This window comes from Bicyclus anynana, chromosome 15 (genome assembly GCF_947172395.1).
Source record: "Bicyclus anynana chromosome 15, ilBicAnyn1.1, whole genome shotgun sequence".
NCBI classification, from domain to species: Eukaryota; Metazoa; Arthropoda; class Insecta; order Lepidoptera; family Nymphalidae; genus Bicyclus; species Bicyclus anynana.
Window position 1 is genome coordinate 3,056,668 of NC_069097.1, and position 16,793 is coordinate 3,073,460.

Below are 16,793 nucleotides of genomic sequence, written 5' to 3' on the forward strand. Positions count from 1 at the left end.
AGAATCTTTGAGAGGAAAACATTAGCAGTGGTGTCCTGGGTTTGATCCCTGGCTGGGCCGATTGAGGTTTTCTCAATTGGTCTAGGTCTGGCTGGTGGAAGGCTTCGGCCAGTTACCACCTTACTGGCAAAGACCTACCACTAAGCAATTTAGCATTCCGATAGCATTACTGTTTTATTCCGAATTACTATGTACTACGTACATAGTAAAAATCCTTTAATAATAAGTCTGTTTGTGAAGTCACTCATCACACACTTAGGTAAACCAATGTTTATTAGTGCCGATTCATACGAGACTTCGAGATTAACACTGGGATAAAAATAACATGCGGACTTTTTTAAGAGACAGAGGTAATGCCCACCCTCCCCTTTTGCGCAGCCAGGATGTGCTAAATACTTCCCAACAAAGAAATTATTGCTATAACTGGCAGCAGGGACATGTAGTAGATAAGTAGCGCGACCACTAATTAATCGGGCATTGTTCTTTAGTTGGCTAACTGTAGTTAACCACTTGTAGTTACGCTAACCACCCTAGCTCTGCCATGGGCGTGGACGTGGAGTTATGGGTTGTTTTAATGAGAAACTTCTTAAGAAATGGACATCGACAAAAGTAGATAAAGGTAGTTTTCTTTTTTGTTTACTTTTATAGTTTTGAGTAACAATAACACAAACGAAGTAAACTTTGCTCATAAGACCACTAAAAATTAGTAAAACTTTGCTCAATTTTTAAATATACTCTTTAACCTGAAAAATAAAATTATTGTTTTGTTTTGATAAATTAAAATTCTAATCCACAGGTTATTAATATGCTATGTTTTACCACAGACTATTAGGATATCACGTTATTTTGACACTAGCCTACACAGACAACAGGGAGATAACCAAATAGTCCAAATAGCCCTTGGTTAAACTCGTTAATTGCGTTTTGTTACTTGAGTTGCATGTACCATTTTCTCACGCTATTTTCTTCAATAGTATATATTTTTTCGTCAATTTTAATGCGTCTTTAATGTTTTAAGTAAAAGAATTAAAACTTTGTTAAAATATATGCATTATTATAGAGTTTGATGATATATTATAAATATAGTTTCACTATCGTTTTGCATAAACAATACGCAATCTTCATGGATGATTTCAGTTCATCGTTCACCATCCGGTCTTCATATAATGAACTGATTTACACAATACCAATGTAAAGTTACGATTGATCGTTGATCGTAGCCGATCGTATGAACTTTACGATCAATGAACTCCGTTAGACAATTAGGCCCCTGGTAATCAAAATCTGTATTATGTTCAAGATAGATTTGTTTAAATGACAAACTAGCTCGGTTATCATGATTATTGATGAAGGGATTGTTAATCTATTAATAGACGTGTGTCGCTACACTTTGATAATAATGCCATTTTTAATTAGACAATGAGTATAGTGAAGGGATTATGCTGACCAAGGTAATCTCGGAATACGAGTATTATGTAGATTTGGTATTAGCATTTTTCTGCCTAATTGCAAACTACTTAAGGTCTAATTTTGTAGCAATTAATAAAGTTACATTTGAGCACCCTGGTCCACTAATATTTTTGCGAGCATGATGCTTAGATACGTCTTGTTGCATAATAACAACCTGACGTCACAAAGACTTTTCGGCAAATGTTTACATGTTCCAACCAGTATATAAGCTGAAACCAACGACGATCATGCATCAGTTAGTTACGGGACTAATAAGAACAACAAACATGTTCAGGCTGGTGGTTTTGTCTGTTGTGCTGGCGGTAGCAGCCGCTAACCCCAACGGTGTTTGGGGAGGTCTGGCTACACCTCTGGCTGCGTCTTGGGCTGGTGTTGCCACACCCTGGGCTGCAGGAGTGGCCGCTCCTCTGGCTGTGGCTGCCCCCGTCGGTGCATCGAACTACAGAGGCCCACTGTCGCTTGCCCCCGGTCAGCCTGCCAACATACTGGCCGCTGACGGCAGGCCCCTGGACACCCTCAGTGTTAACTTGGATCGCGCTGTTCACTACACCGCCAAAGCCGTCGAAGGTAGCGGACACTGGCTGAAGAAGAGGTCCATCGTAGCCGCTCCTTTGGCCGCTGCCCCTGTTGTCGCTGCTCCCCTTGCTTGGGGTCGCTCATGGGCTGCCCCCGCTCCCGTCGCAGTCGCCGCTGCCCCCATCGCCCCATGGGGTTTGGGTGTCGGTGCCCGTGTGGGACTTTGGTAAACGAACAAAGGCTAGTCTAATTTGATCATTGCATAATATAAAGAGAGTTACCAAACTTCTGGTGTTATTGATTTACCCCTAACTATTAGATATAGTAGTAGTATTTAGTAAGTGTGTTTATTTACATAATCATCATTAGGTGCCTTCTTCCAGCTGAAGTTTGGCGGTCATGTGTAGAAAACTCTTCCGGTCTTTTGCAGTATTTTTAAGCTGTATATATGTTAACTTGGTCCATTCTTTGACATCATCTATCCACTTTCTCCGCTGTCTTCCTGGAGCACGTTTTCCGGGTATCTTACCTTCTAGGATCAACCTAGGAAACTCATAGAGGGATCCCCGTTGCAAATGCCCGAAAAATGCGATTTTCCTCCTCTTAATGGTTGTCATGAGGCTTCGGTTACAATTGGCTCTTTTTAAAACTTGATCATTCGAGACGAAGTATTTACATAAGCTTGATCACTACTAATTTCAACCGACAGCCAATCATCATCATCATCATCATAAATATCAGACGATGGACATCCACTGCTGGGCATAGACCTCTTGTACAGACTTCAAAACATCTAGAGGGGGTCGACCAACACTGCGCTTTCCGGTGTTGGGTCGCCATTCCGGCACCTCGGGACCCCAACGTCCATCGGCTTCACATAGTTCGTATGTGCCCTGCCCACTGTTACTTCAACTTCGCGACTCGCCGAGTTAAGTCGGTGACTTGGGTTTTTCTGCGTATATATCCACATTTCTGATTCTATCACGCAGAGAAACTCCAAGCATAGCTCGCTCCATGACTGTGACTGAGCCTTCCTATGAGGCCCATAGAGACCAAGTCTCAGATTCGAAGGTCATCACTGGTAACACGCACTGTTCGAAGACTTTCGTATTCAGGCACTGAGGAATTTCGGACGAAAAGATGTCGCGAAGTTTCTCGTACGCTGCCCAACCGAGTTAGATACGTAAATACGTAAATCGTACTTGAAATAATACACTTACTTGTATAAATGAACAATATTTCAAATTACTTGCAAGTTTTTTTTTTATTCTTTACAAGTTAGCCCTTGACTACAATCTCACCTAATGGTAAGTGATGATGCAGTCTAAGATGGAAGCGGACTAACTTGTTAGGAGGAGGATGAAAATCCACACCCCTTTCGATTTCTACACGGCATCGTACCGGAACGCTAAATCGCTTGGCGGTACGTCTTTGCCGGTAGGGTGGTAACTAGACCTGGACAAATTAAGAAAATCTTAATCTGCCCAGCCGGGGATCGAGCCCAGGACCTCCGTTTTGTAAATCCACCGCGCATACCACTGCGCCACAGAGGCCGTCAAAGTTCAATTAATTTTGATATTGTTTAAGTCTATTAGTAAATTTTAAGAAAATTGAGTACATACAAACATAGACATCCATCAAAGAACCCCTTAAAGATATGAAACGAAACGGAATGGCAATTATTGGAAATTATAGAAAAAATCCAAAAATTCTAAATTCGTAATGTATTTCAAAAACGCTTACTTTACATTACAACTTCGTCTTTTTTGATTGAGAAAGAATACAATAATGTACTAACTTATCCTAATAACTATACAAATCATGCCCACGTGGAATGATGGCAAGAATACTGGCTGCATTTCCGCGCTGGACAGCCAGACTTCGTCTTTGTTGACTCTACAACCGGTTTGAAAGGCTTCCACGATTCCGCAATTTTAAATTCGTCGACGAACTGTTCGCCTATTTCGAATATGAACTCTATGTTAATAGATGCCAAAATTAATTTTGCCATGGAAACGAACGATGGTACAGCGCTGTAACTTTACAGCTCGTGCGGATTAACTTGACAGCTCGACTAATATTTGTACTGTGTTTGTTTGTTTGTGTTTGGTAGTCAGTGTGCCTAGTGGGAGATATCAATATTTTCATACTGTTCCTATCGCGTTAATGTAAACGCGAATTTATATGGAATTGAAATAGTTGTGCAGTAGTGCAACTAGATGGCGCTGTTCCAATACCTTAGAAAATTGCGTTTACGTTAACGCGATCGTCACAGTATCAAACTGCTACTAGGCCCTCAGGTGTCAAGATTCGCACGAGTTATACATTGCGGTTGGCCCGCAGAACATAGAATACGCTAAAGCAAACGCATTAAGGGCTGGACTGATTACTTTTTGATAGTAGTAGAGGATCCCAATATATTGCAATATATTTTTATCTAATAATCAGCACGGTGAACGTCAAAAGCCTATTAATTCGGTATACAACAACAAACACAACTATAATAGTCTGGCTTATTCACTAACGTTGGTCTATTAGCCACCAAACATAATTAACAACAAATCAATAAGAATCGCATTTTTCGTGCTCCGCAAAGCCCATTCTTGACGAAAACCACAATGTGATTAACGCGATCGTCACAGTATCAAACTGCTACTAGGCCCTCAGGTGTCAAGATTCGCACGAGTTATACATTGCGGTTGGCCCGCAGAACATAGAATACGCTAAAGCAAACGCATTAAGGGCTGGACTGATTACTTTTTGATAGTAGTAGAGGATCCCAATATATTGCAATATATTTTTATCTAATAATCAGCACGGTGAACGTCAAAAGCCTATTAATTCGGTATACTGGAATCATAGACTACAAGTAGGTACTTATTATAACAATAATAGTCTGGCTTATTCACTATTGGTGTATTAACCACCAAATATAATTAACATCAAATCAATAAGAATCGCATTTTTCGTGCTCCGCAAAGCCCATTCTTGACGAAACCATAATGTGAAACACACAATTTTAATCAGTTAGCAAATCAATGAAATCAAATCATGATTTATTTAAGCATTATAGATCATGTAGTTTTGGTCTTAAAATTATTGAGTCACCTAGACATTCAATGCAATTAAATACTACTAGCGGACGCCCGCGACTTCGTCCGCGTGGAATCCAGTTTTTCACAAATCCCGAGGCAACCATGTATTTTTCCGAAATTAAGCCTATGTGTTAATAAAGAGTAAAATCTATTTCCATTCCAAATTTCAGCCAAATCGCTTCAGTAGCAGCGGCGTTAAAGAGTAACAAACATCCATACAAACTTTCGCGTTTATAATAATAAAATATTAGTAGGATTTCATCCTAAATAATAGTTTCAACATAATTTGATAAAAAATTAATAGTGAATACGAAATCCAGTGACTTAAGAATACAATAGAAGGTTTTAGTGTATATCCACTAATGTTACACAAAGTTTGTGAACAGGCCCTGTGTTATTTGATAAAAGTTAAAATAAGGTAGGCAACTATTTTTGGACCGTGGTGTCCTTGGTTTCAAAATCAGGGGTAAGGGTCCAGACCCTTAATTAACGTAATAATTAATAATAATTATAACGTAGTCTTCTTCATCACGAAACTTAGACTGTTTGACGTAGACAGATGAAAGTTATACGAAGGAGCTATAGTCGGAGAATTAATTTGGGATTCGAAGATAGTGAAACAAAAAATATTGGTAAGTCATTTTAATTAGGTTATCATATATTTCTTAGATTTCATTTCAGCAACACTTGACCCAAACCCAAAGGTGAAGCGATACCGAGGGGAGCAGAAAGAGCAAGTCCAGGAGCAGGCAGAGCAAGTCCAGGGGCAGATAGAGCTAGTCCAGGGGCAGATAGAGCGAGACCAGGAGCAGATAGAGCGAGACCAGGACCAGCAATCACACCAGCACCGGCCAACTGAGCTGCAGCCAAGTTAGCAGCGGCCAAAGGAGAAGCGGCCAAACGGGCAGCGGCCAACGGAGACGCGATCAAAGGAGAGGCGGCTAACGGAGAAGCGATCAGAGGAGAAGCGGCTAACGATGAGGCGACCAGCGGACCGGCGGCTAATGGAGCAGCCAACGCCAAGGGAGCTCCGATGGACCTCTTCTTGAGCAAGTGACCGCTGCCTTCAATAGCCTTCGCGGTGAGGTGAGCCGCACGGTCCAGGTTTACGCTGAGGGTGTCCAGGGGCCTGCCGTCAGCGCCCAAGATGTTGGCGGGCTGGCCGGGAGCCAGAGACAGCGGGCCTCTGTAGTTGGGTGCGCCGATGGGCGCCAGAGCTGCGAGGGGCGCAGCGGCGAGGGGCGCAGCGAGAGACAGCGCTAGCGGCGAAGCTATCGGAGCAGCCAGCGGTGCGGCGATGGCGGCGTTCCATGGGGAGATCAGGCCTCCCAGTCCCAGGAGACCGCTGGGGCTAGCGGACGCTACAGCGAGCGCAGCAGACAACACCACCAGCTTGAACATTGTGGTCTGTGTTGTTGTTAGTTCCAAAAGTAACTGATGCTTGTCCCTTGCTGGTTTTGTCTTATATATGATTTGAACTTGTTATAGCGTCGACTAAATTTCGCCTTAGGGCGGTGTACTATGCAATCCAAGCGTAGATTTTTCTATATTCTGTGATGCAATCGGACCGTTATCAAACATCATACTCGGAATAACATCCACAAGGGTAGCGCGTGTACCTCCGAAGTCCAAATAATTCGAATACCACAAGTATAATCAACCTTAGGGCGCTATAATTAGAGTGCAGTAACAATATGTGATTGTTATGGACAGTGTTTAAGGTCACATTACTAATTTTATACCCACGTGTTAATTAAAACAAACATCCAAATTTATTAAAATGATTAAGATTGAAATGTTTGTTTGAATTTCAAATTAAACGCTTAACATTACATATACGGAACTCATTTCATAAGATCATTTTCATGAGATTTTCATCAATCAGTACTGATTTATGAGGAATATTTTGGTTTATTTGTCAAGATTTTATGGAAATTGATTGATTAATCATTAATTATTGAAAGTATCGGAAAATCTCAAGCCGCCGCGCCTGAGAGATTCGATTGAAAACGCTGCATTAAGATAGGCGTCCACATATCCGCATCCTAAGTATGGGACGCATCTGAATAAATCGGATTTAATTTTTATTATTATTCCTGCGATCCATACGATGCAGATCAGTGGACGCACTTGTATACTTTATAGACAAAGAATACTACGATCCGTTCGATGTGATGCGTCCGATACTTACGATGCGAATATGTGGACGCCCACAGAAACAGACATCGCTAAAAGCTAACGCTTGTTACTTTTTACTAGCTGACGCCGCGCGTTTTTACCCAAGTAGTTCTCGTTCTCGTAGGAATACGGGGATAATATATAGCCTATAGCCTTCCTCGATAAATAGGCTATCTAACACTGAAAGAATTTTTCAAATCTAGTAGTTCCTAAGATTAGCGCGTTCAATCAAACAAACAAACAAACTCTTCAGCTTTATATATTAGTATAGATATAGATATAGATATCTGTGTGGACGCCTATCATAATCATATCTTAGAGAATAGCCTATACGAGTACATACACATTTTATCGTATAAAAATAGTCACGTACAAGGAAAGTTTACATGGACTTTTTTTATGGACATGGACATTTATGGACAACTTTTTCATGGACATTTATGGACTAAAATAATAATAGAATTATTGGTGTTCAATAAGCGTGACCATTGTCGGTTAGAAATGTTTAGAAATGTATTAGTTGCAAGTACAAGAGAGACAGAAATAGCAAGCAGTACTAAACACGGAAACATTTACTTATAAAATAAAAATATTGTAAACGATTTGTAATAAAGAGATTTTTACGTAACACAAAAAAAAAAGTCAGTGATGTAAACCTTGCTAAATTCACACATCTAGGTAATGTAGGTACTTACGTATTGTTCAAAAATACGACAAATACAGAGTGGATTTGACCTTTTGACTCATGTCTGTAGGTAATTAAGAATGGATTAAAACTAAGCCTCTTTGCTCCAGTAGTTGACTTGTTCGGCTGTGAATCTGCAAGTCACAAGTTTTACTCTTTAGGTGTAATGAAACTAGGGTTAGGTATTTGGTTTTTCATCTCCAATATATTTATAAATTGAAGAGCTAATAAATTGCAGATTAGTTAAATCTGAGGAACTGCTGCAATGCTGGTTTTTTAAAAAATATATAGATATATTTTCGGGATTAGAGATTTTTTTAAATAAGAGAGTTTTTATCGAGAAAAGCTAATGGCATTAAAAACTAATAAGAGCGGAAAGCCAATGAAAATTGTAGCAAAAACTGGAAAACCTTTTGAGAGTTTCTGTTACGTGCGCTGCGTAAACTGTAAGTTTAGCAAGAATATATGTATATGACGGAATTATTTTCCTTTAAAAGTTCTAAAAAATGTCTGCGACTGCTTATATACCTAAGTGTATGTCTTATAAGGTTGATTAATTACAACCTTTTTTATTGGAATCAAATTTGTAATAAAATAATTAATAATTATTAATCTCTATCCAAATTATATATAATAAATAAATTTAAGGTTTATTCTGCAGTTTTTGTGCAATACCTCATGCAGCAAGTAGAAATCAAACATTTTAAAAGGGTTTTGAGTCCAAAATACTTGAATAAAGGGATTAAACAATTTTTAATACACACACTAACCCATTAGTTTTATAACGTTAATAGATGATGACATACGAGTACATTGAATGCACGAAATTATATTTTAAAATATGAAAAATTTATTCAGAAACATATTTTTAGGAACTTGACCTTAAACGGCCCGCAGTCCACTACGACTGTAGATAGTTAATGTTTTCTAAGATCATAAGGTTGAATATTCTATCTATTCAATCGTAGGTAGGGGAGACCGGGTACAAAAGTAACGGCGGGTCGAAAGTAACAAATGCTCTGAAAGTATATCCAACAATCAAACACCGCGTCGATGTCGTAAGTTAACAGCGGGGCGGTACTCCCCTTCCTTGCGTTGAGTCGCCACGCGCACCTCGCGCTGCTAGGTTATGTGAGAAGACGCTTTGTGATTTCGCACATCAGACGTAAGTATTTTGTTGTTTTGTTATTTAGTGTTTTCGTAGTATTTTAAAAATGATATCAATCTGAATATTTGCATGTTGATTCTTGATTAGATAGATTACACAGTATTTTAATTCATTTTTCTCTAGCACGTTACATTTTAAGGTTATCTTTTATATTTGAACAGAAATGTGGTCGGGTACAAAAGTAACATAGCCCTATGGGTACACAAGTAACATTGTTACTTTTGTCCCTGTACTGATTTGCTAACTTTTTTTTGCTTATTATTGTTATGTGTGTATTTATTTTAACAGGATCGTCTATTACTGATCGGCCTCTACAAATAAACAGTGAAATTCCATCTAATGATGACGACGATAATGACGTGTTGAATACTTTTGATGCAACAACCACCGCCTAAGTTTATCCAGACACTCCAGTTGATAATCTTCCAGCGTCGAGTGACCAAATTATCGAGCATACAGTAAGCAATGATTTGTCAAATATAGTATCATCTAATCAATGATCCAATTCGCCTACACCAGGACCTAGCGGGTTACAGCAAGCAAATTCTTTTCAGATATTTGATTTAACACCTAAAGATTTGAGACCCTTACCACAAGCAGGTCGCAGGAGAGCAAAAAAGAGAGGCGTAAAAAACGTAAGACAGCAATATTGACGTATACGCCCGAAAAAAAACGTAATTGAGGAAGAACACCTAGAAAGAATTAAAGCTAAGAGAAGGGTTTTACCATCTGTTACTGGAAATGGCAAGAAAAAGTTACGAAAAAGGTAAAGAAATATCTACGAAAGGCAAGAGAAAAGGAAAAAGACAAAGAAGGCAGCTTAAGAGAAGAAAAACAATTCAGACGACGAAGATTGCTATTGTCTCGTTTGTTTAGAACCCTTTGGCAATAGCCAGCCAAGTTAACAGTGGGTTCAATGTATCTCGTGCAAAATGTGGTCACACGCCGAATGTGTCGATGATGATGCTAATTATATGTGTCACAATTGTAAGCCTGAATAAAATAAGGCAGATTATAAATATAATTACATAAAGTTAAAAAAATACTGATCATTACTAGAAGAGATAATAATCTGATTTGCTTTCTTAAAATGTTTTTTTTTTAGTTTTTAAGCGTTTTGAATGCAAGTTCTTTGAATACATAGACTTTGAATAAATAATATGTTGATTTAGTATGTCATATTGATTTTTTTACAAACCCTTTTGGCCTGTTACTTTTGACCCACAATGTGTTACTTTCGTCCTGCCTACGTGGTCGAAAGTAACAACTTCCCATTTTTTTTCGAGTCTTTGTGATTCATATCAAATGACCAATAAAAAGCAAAATTGACATACCGATATAAAGACCATAAATGGAATGTTTAAATGGTTTTATTCATTTCTATAAAATAGTCACCCATAACCAGAAATCAATGTAAATGTTCAAAATGTTACTTTTGTACCCGGTCTCCCCTACATATTCTACCCTTGTGGATGTTATTTTTCCGAGTATGATGTTTGATAACGGTTCGATTGCATAGTAGGTACTTGCCCAACGTCAAGGCGATATTTGGTACGCACTGTAACAAGTTCAAATCATATATAAGATAGAACCAGCTAGGGACATGCATCAGTTACTTTTGGAACTAACAACAACACAGACCACAATGTTCAAGCTGGTGGTGTTGTCTGCTGCGCTCGCTGTAGCGTCCGCTAGCCCCAGCGGTCTCCTGGGACTGGGAGGCCTGATCTCCCCATGGAACGCCGCCATCGCCGCGCCGCTGGCTGCTCCGATAGCTTCGCCGCTAGCGCTGTCTCTCGCTGCGCCCCTCGCCGCTGCGCCCCTCGCAGCTCTGGCGCCCATCGGCGCGCCCAACTACAGAGGCCCGCTGTCTCTGGCTCCCGGCCAGCCCGCCAACATCTTGGGCGCTGACGGCAGGCCCCTGGACACCCTCAGCGTAAACCTGGACCGTGCGGCTCACCTCACCGCCAAGGCTATTGAAGGCAGCGGTCACTTGCTCAAGAAGAGGTCCATCGGCGCTCCCTTGGCGTTGGCTGCTCCATTAGCCGCCGGTCCTCTGGTCGCCTCATCGTTAGCCGCTTCTCCTTTGATCGCTTCTCCGTTAGCCGCTTCTCCTTTGATCGCGTCTCCGTTGGCCGCTGCCCGTTTGGCCGCGTCTCCTTTGGCCGCCGCTAACTTGGCTGCAGCCCAGTTGGCCGGTGCTGGTGTGATTGCTGCTCCTGGTCTCGCTCTATCCGCCCCTGGACTTGCTCTATCTGCCCCTGGACTTGCTCTATCTGCTCCTGGACTTGCTCTGCCTGCTCCTGGCCTTGCTCTGTCTGCTCCCCTCGGTATCGCCTCACCTTTAGGTTTAGGTCAAGTGTTACTCAAATGAAATCCTCTAGACAATTTGCGATTATCTAATTAAAATGACTTATCTATATTTTTTTGTTTCATTACTACCACCCTCTAAGCTATCACCTTATTACTATTTAGGTACCATCTTCGAGGTGTTCCCGAAATTATCACTTTCTCAATGCAACACGTGTTATATATAAAATCAAATGAATTTAATGAGATCATCAATCATTATTATAATATGAGTCGCTTGATTTAAGATTTGGTATAGGTACAAATTATAAACATATTATAAATAACATTTAAAGCCTCAATAGCTCAACGGTAAGAGAGGTCGGACTCGTCACCGAAGGGTGATTGTTCAATCCCCGCCCCGTTGATCTATAGTCGTACCCGCTTTAATACAATTTTAAAAAAACACCTATGAGCCACCTTATTTTCTTGATTTTCTACAGATATTGTATATAAAGCGTCAAGCTTTATTGTCTGTGAATCTATTTTAAGCAAGACGCCTCATATTTGGACTATATATTTTTAGAAATAATATCACCGCGCAAAAGGCTTAACAATTACAAAGCTTCGATATCTATATATATATATATATAATATATTAAAAAGTGTGTATTTGAATAAACTTTTGTAACATATTCTGAAATATAAATAGGTTTCTAAGATAAGCTCCTTATTTTTATCTTTATTACGAAGTTCTTACGGTATTTGCTGTAATTTTTTTTTATTCAAATATGACGACAGCAACCCTTTTAGATACCTACAGAGATCAAAGGTACTTGTAAATAGTAGTAGATTGTTATACAAGGGGCTAAAAAGACCCATTATATACGAGGTATTTTTAGGAGACGTAAGTCGAGGGCCGCCTAAATAGAAACCGAGTATATAATGGGTTTAGCCCCGCGTGTTACACTCTGCTTTTCACTACGATTGCGAGAAAATAAAATAGTTTAGTTCAATATTCAATGATTTATTTAATTGAAAATTAAATGTACAAAGTCTACAATTTTGGATATTATGGGAGATGCTTTTACCCGGTAACATAATTTCCGACTACTGTGAAGATGAATAACGAGTATATGAGGTAAACGTGGGAGATAATAGTTTAAAAAACTCCTTTCGTAAGTGAATCCATTTGTTGTTGTTTTCTTCACTTATTAAATTTTTCGTAGGTAAGTATTTAAGTAAATGCGTCTGGACTTTGATGGTATCAGATTGAAAATTTCATCCATCTCCAAATTAGGATCACCATTCTCAGTAGATGAAGACACCAATAACAATTAATGTTGAAATATATGAAAGTTACGGTCACAAATTTACAATTATTTTCTGAAATAAATCAAGTGTGTATTATTTGTTTTTTAAATTCTCGCTTTTTAATTTTATTTTTTTCACATGAGAAAAAGGCAAAGGTATTACACCGTAAAGGATGTCCCATGTCTTCAATAAAAATTAAATAAAAAAATGAACGCATTCCACAGACAAGAACGCTGCATTTATTTCCAATTTAAAGTTTTTAATTTATATATAAGTATTATAAGTATATAAGTATTGTAAGAGTAAGAGTAAGCAGTAAGAGCTGTATAAAAATCACATGAAAGAAGTATCACACAAAAAAGTCAAAATAAATATATATTTATAATTATTTTGACTTTTTAAATGACAAAGTAGTAAAAATTTATAACCCGACTGCCTAAAAACGAGGTCTAATAACCTTTCTTGGCGGTTGCGTAAAAAGGACGAAACAAGAAAATATCAGATAGAAATCAAGAAATGCATAGGTACCACAGATATAAGAATGTTAGCTTTTAGCGATGTCTGTTCAGTGATAGGTACAATACAACCATAAAACCGCCTAAGTGCGTGTCGCGCAGTGTAGGGATCCGTAGATTAAATTAGCACTATAAACCTTTATTTAATGCACAAAAGTACCGATAACGGAGTATCGTTACACTATCGGAAAGACGATAAAAAAAATCATCCTCGTGTTGCATGTAGATAAATAACCCCAAAAAAATATTTTTCTGAAATTTTCTTTTTACCACTCTATGTTGACTCATCATCATTATCAACCCATATTCGGCTCACTGCTGAGCTCGAGTCTCCTCTCAGAATGATAGGGGTTAGGCAATAGTCCACCACGCTGGTCCAATCCGGATTGGTAGACTTCTCATACGCAGATAATTGAGAAAAATCTCTGGTTCTGTTTCCTCACGTTGTTTTTCCTTCACCGTTTGATACACGTGATATTTAATTTCTTAAAATGCACACAACTGAAAAATTGGAGGTGCATGCCCTGGACTGCATTCGAAGCCACACCCTCCGGAATCGGGGGCAGAGGTCATATCCACTGGGCAATCACCGCTCTTAATGTACGTACTTATGCTAAATTACAGATTTCTAGGTATTACAGGTACAACCTAATTTGCTAGCCTAGCACTATATTATAAATCTTGAATTTTATTTCTATTTTAATATATACATTTAAAAATTAATACTACTTGATATAACAAATAAACCACTTAGCAATCATTCTGAATTCACTCAGAGTAGATGAAAATTATTAAACAGCCTACAAAAAGTGCTAGAACTAAATTATATTGACTACCTACTATTTGCTTTATGACAATAAAATATCGTAATTAAACCTGCTTCTTTCAACAAATCTATTATAACAATTTAATTATATTTTATTTAATACTGTAACAATAACTTCACGGTTTAAATACGCCCAATTTTTTATGAATATAAATGACAAAGGAACCTATTATTAGATTATTCATTTAAATCCATAATGTATTGATTTCAAACACATTACTTTAATAAGTAATAAATATAAAAATGAATTGCTGTTCGTTAGTCTCGCTAAAACTCGAGAACGGCTGAACGGATTTATCTTATCTTGGTCTTGAAATGTTTGTGGAGGTATAGGGAAGGTTTAAAAGGTGAGAAATTTTTGATTAATTGCCGGGAAAACCATAAAAACGAGCCTTTTCTATTTCCCATACAAACGTTTAAGAGTCAAGGGGTAGGGTAGGGGTAGGGTAGGGGTAGGGTAGGGGTAGGGTAGGGGTAGGCTAGGGGTAAGGTAGGGGTAGGGTAGGGGTAGGGTAGGGGTAGGGTAGGGGTAGGGTAGGGTAGGGTAAGGGTAGGGTAGGGGTAAGGAAGAATTGCACATAAGTCAAAGCGAAGCTTGACCGGGTCCGCTAGGAAGTAATAAAAGGAGTATGTAATTTTCAAGGAATGCAAACCAATAAACCTATTCGTTTATCTATTATGTGTTGTTAGGTCTCATAATGAAAACTAGCGGATGTTATGAAGAGTTCTTTAACTTCTTAATTTCATGTTCTTCTTCCATCGATTAGTTTTAAGCTCTTCTTAACTTGCTGTATTAATAATGTAGTAAAGCTTTTTGCAAAGTAGCTCGTCCGGTTTTCATTAATATAATTTAGTTAACACAAGTTATTGTTCTTAAAACATACTTATTGAGTGTATTTATTATATTTCTATTCAAAAATACCTTAGAATATAATACAAGTTTTGATAAACAATTAATAAAGTGAACGGTCATTAAGAGGTCGCCCAAGGCAAGCTCGGAAAGTACGGTATTAGGATTGTGCTGTTCCTAATTATGAATGCCATAAGGTCCATTACTGCACTTCAGTGTTTAGTGGCGCCTATTCTACCCTTGTAGATATTCTCTTTCCAAGCATGATGCTTGAACAACGCCCTATTGCATAGTACTTGACGTCACAAAGGTATTTCGACTTACACCTACAGTCCTACAAGTCCTAATTGTATAAAAGATAAGTGCAATGGTGCTTAGGTATCAGTTATCAGTTAGTTTTGGAACTAATAACAACACAGACCACAATGTTCAAGCTGGTGGTGTTGTCAGTGCTCGCGGTAGCGTCCGCTAACCCCAGCGGTGTGTGGGGCGCTGGCTGGGGTGGACCCCTCGCCGCTGGTTGGGGCGCAGGATGGGGTCACGCAGGTGTCGCCGCCCCCTTGGCTGTAGCTGCCCCCGTGGCTGCGGTTGCCGCTCCCGTTGGTGCATACAACTACAGAGGCCCGTTGTCTTTGGCTCCCGGCCAGCCTGCCAACATCTTGGCAGCTGACGGCAGGCCTCTAGACACACTCAGCGTGAACCTGGACCGTGCAGTTCACCTTACAGCGAAGGCTGTCGAGGGACGCGGCCACTGGCTGAGGAAAAGATCAATTGGAGCTGCTTTGATCGCGGCACCTCTTGCCTCCTGGGCTGCTCCCGCTGTGGCCGTGTCCACATCTTCCCGTGTCGACATTCCCGCAGCTCGCGTCATTGCACCCGTAGGTGTCACCGCTGCACCCATCGCACCCTGGGGTTTGGGTCACGGTGCTCGTTGGGGTCAGCTTTGGTGAAAATGAAAATGACGTAACTAGGATTTTTCAATTTTATGATAACAAATTATAAACACAACAATAAAAAATATAGTTCAAAACTTAACCTGAGTAATTATTATTTGCTTTTACCTGCCGAAGGAGAGTTATGTTTACAAATTAACAAGATTATGATATATTTCCTTATTTTCTTATAGAAGAAGGAATTTAAACTCACAAGGCTACTCCAATTGGTTGGCTAAGAAAATAATGTAAAATTCCTTGTGGACTAACAAAATTTTATACTACCGCAAAAGTGATTCTAATTTAGCTACTCCACACAGCATTTTGTGCTTTTTTATTATTTACAAGTTAGCCCTTGACTAAAATCTCACCTGATGGTAAGCTATGATACAATCTGGATGGAAGCGGGCTAACTTGTTAGGAGGAGGATGAAATTCACACACCTTTCGGTTTTTACACGGCATCGTACCGGAAGGCTAAATCGTTTGGTGGTACGTCTTTGCCGGTAGGGTGGTAACTAGCCACGGCCAAAGCCTCCCACCAGCCAGACCTGGACCAATTAAGAAAACCTGAATCGGCCCAGACGGGGATCGAACCCAGACCTAACCTAAACTTAATTACACACAATAAATGTATACGATAGTTTTAACACTTCCTGAAAACACAACACGATATTACAGATTAATAACTTTTGTTGTTTACAATACGACTAAATGAATTTAAGACAATTAGCCTCAGTTTCGACGCGCTAGTGACATGTCTAATAGTATAAAATCTTTGTTATAGACCACATGGATAATGACCGGGACCCACAGCTTAATGTGCTCTCCGAGGCAAGGAGATGTAACAACACAGACATGCGTACATCGGGTTAAGAATTTATATTAAAAATTTCTTAGAAGAAAGAAAAGCTCATTTCACTGCCGAGAAACGAACGTAGGACCATGTAATCTGA

General features: G+C 39.3%; 4 protein-coding genes across 4 annotated transcripts; 3 read left to right on the plus strand and 1 right to left on the minus strand.

Moving 5' to 3' along the window:
• Window positions 1-1,692: 1,692 nt before the first annotated feature.
• LOC112044914 (uncharacterized) lies at window positions 1,693-2,271 on the plus strand. Its single transcript, XM_024080920.2, has one exon. It carries the CDS (start codon window positions 1,698-1,700, stop codon window positions 2,214-2,216), a length of 519 nt encoding a protein of 172 aa, XP_023936688.1. The 5' UTR covers window positions 1,693-1,697; the 3' UTR covers window positions 2,217-2,271.
• Window positions 2,272-5,708: 3,437 nt separating this feature from the next.
• On the minus strand, window positions 5,709-6,529 carry LOC128198772 (cuticle protein 16.5-like). Its single transcript, XM_052885710.1, has one exon. The coding sequence runs from the start codon at window positions 6,480-6,482 to the stop codon at window positions 5,754-5,756; it is 729 nt and encodes a 242-aa protein (XP_052741670.1). The 5' UTR covers window positions 6,483-6,529; the 3' UTR covers window positions 5,709-5,753.
• Window positions 6,530-8,929: 2,400 nt separating this feature from the next.
• On the plus strand, window positions 8,930-11,534 carry LOC112044952 (cuticle protein 16.5-like). The gene is made up of 2 exons (XM_024080969.2): window positions 8,930-9,109; window positions 9,401-11,534. The coding sequence occupies exon 2, from the start codon at window positions 10,716-10,718 to the stop codon at window positions 11,484-11,486; it is 771 nt and encodes a 256-aa protein (XP_023936737.1). The 5' UTR covers window positions 8,930-9,109; window positions 9,401-10,715; the 3' UTR covers window positions 11,487-11,534.
• A 3,743-nt stretch (window positions 11,535-15,277) lies between these two features.
• On the plus strand, window positions 15,278-15,941 carry LOC112044958 (uncharacterized). Its single transcript, XM_024080975.2, has one exon. It carries the CDS (start codon window positions 15,332-15,334, stop codon window positions 15,854-15,856), a length of 525 nt encoding a protein of 174 aa, XP_023936743.1. The 5' UTR covers window positions 15,278-15,331; the 3' UTR covers window positions 15,857-15,941.
• Window positions 15,942-16,793: the final 852 nt, after the last annotated feature.

Excerpts from the sequence above, each read along its gene's own strand:
- LOC112044958 (XM_024080975.2), top strand. The coding sequence starts at position 15,332 with ATGTTCAAGCTGGTGGTGTTGTCAGTGCTCGCGGTAGCGTCCGCTAAC.
- LOC112044914 (XM_024080920.2), top strand. The coding sequence starts at position 1,698 with ATGCATCAGTTAGTTACGGGACTAATAAGAACAACAAACATGTTCAGG.
- LOC128198772 (XM_052885710.1), bottom strand. The coding sequence starts at position 6,482 with ATGTTCAAGCTGGTGGTGTTGTCTGCTGCGCTCGCTGTAGCGTCCGCT.
- LOC112044952 (XM_024080969.2), top strand. The coding sequence starts at position 10,716 with ATGCATCAGTTACTTTTGGAACTAACAACAACACAGACCACAATGTTC.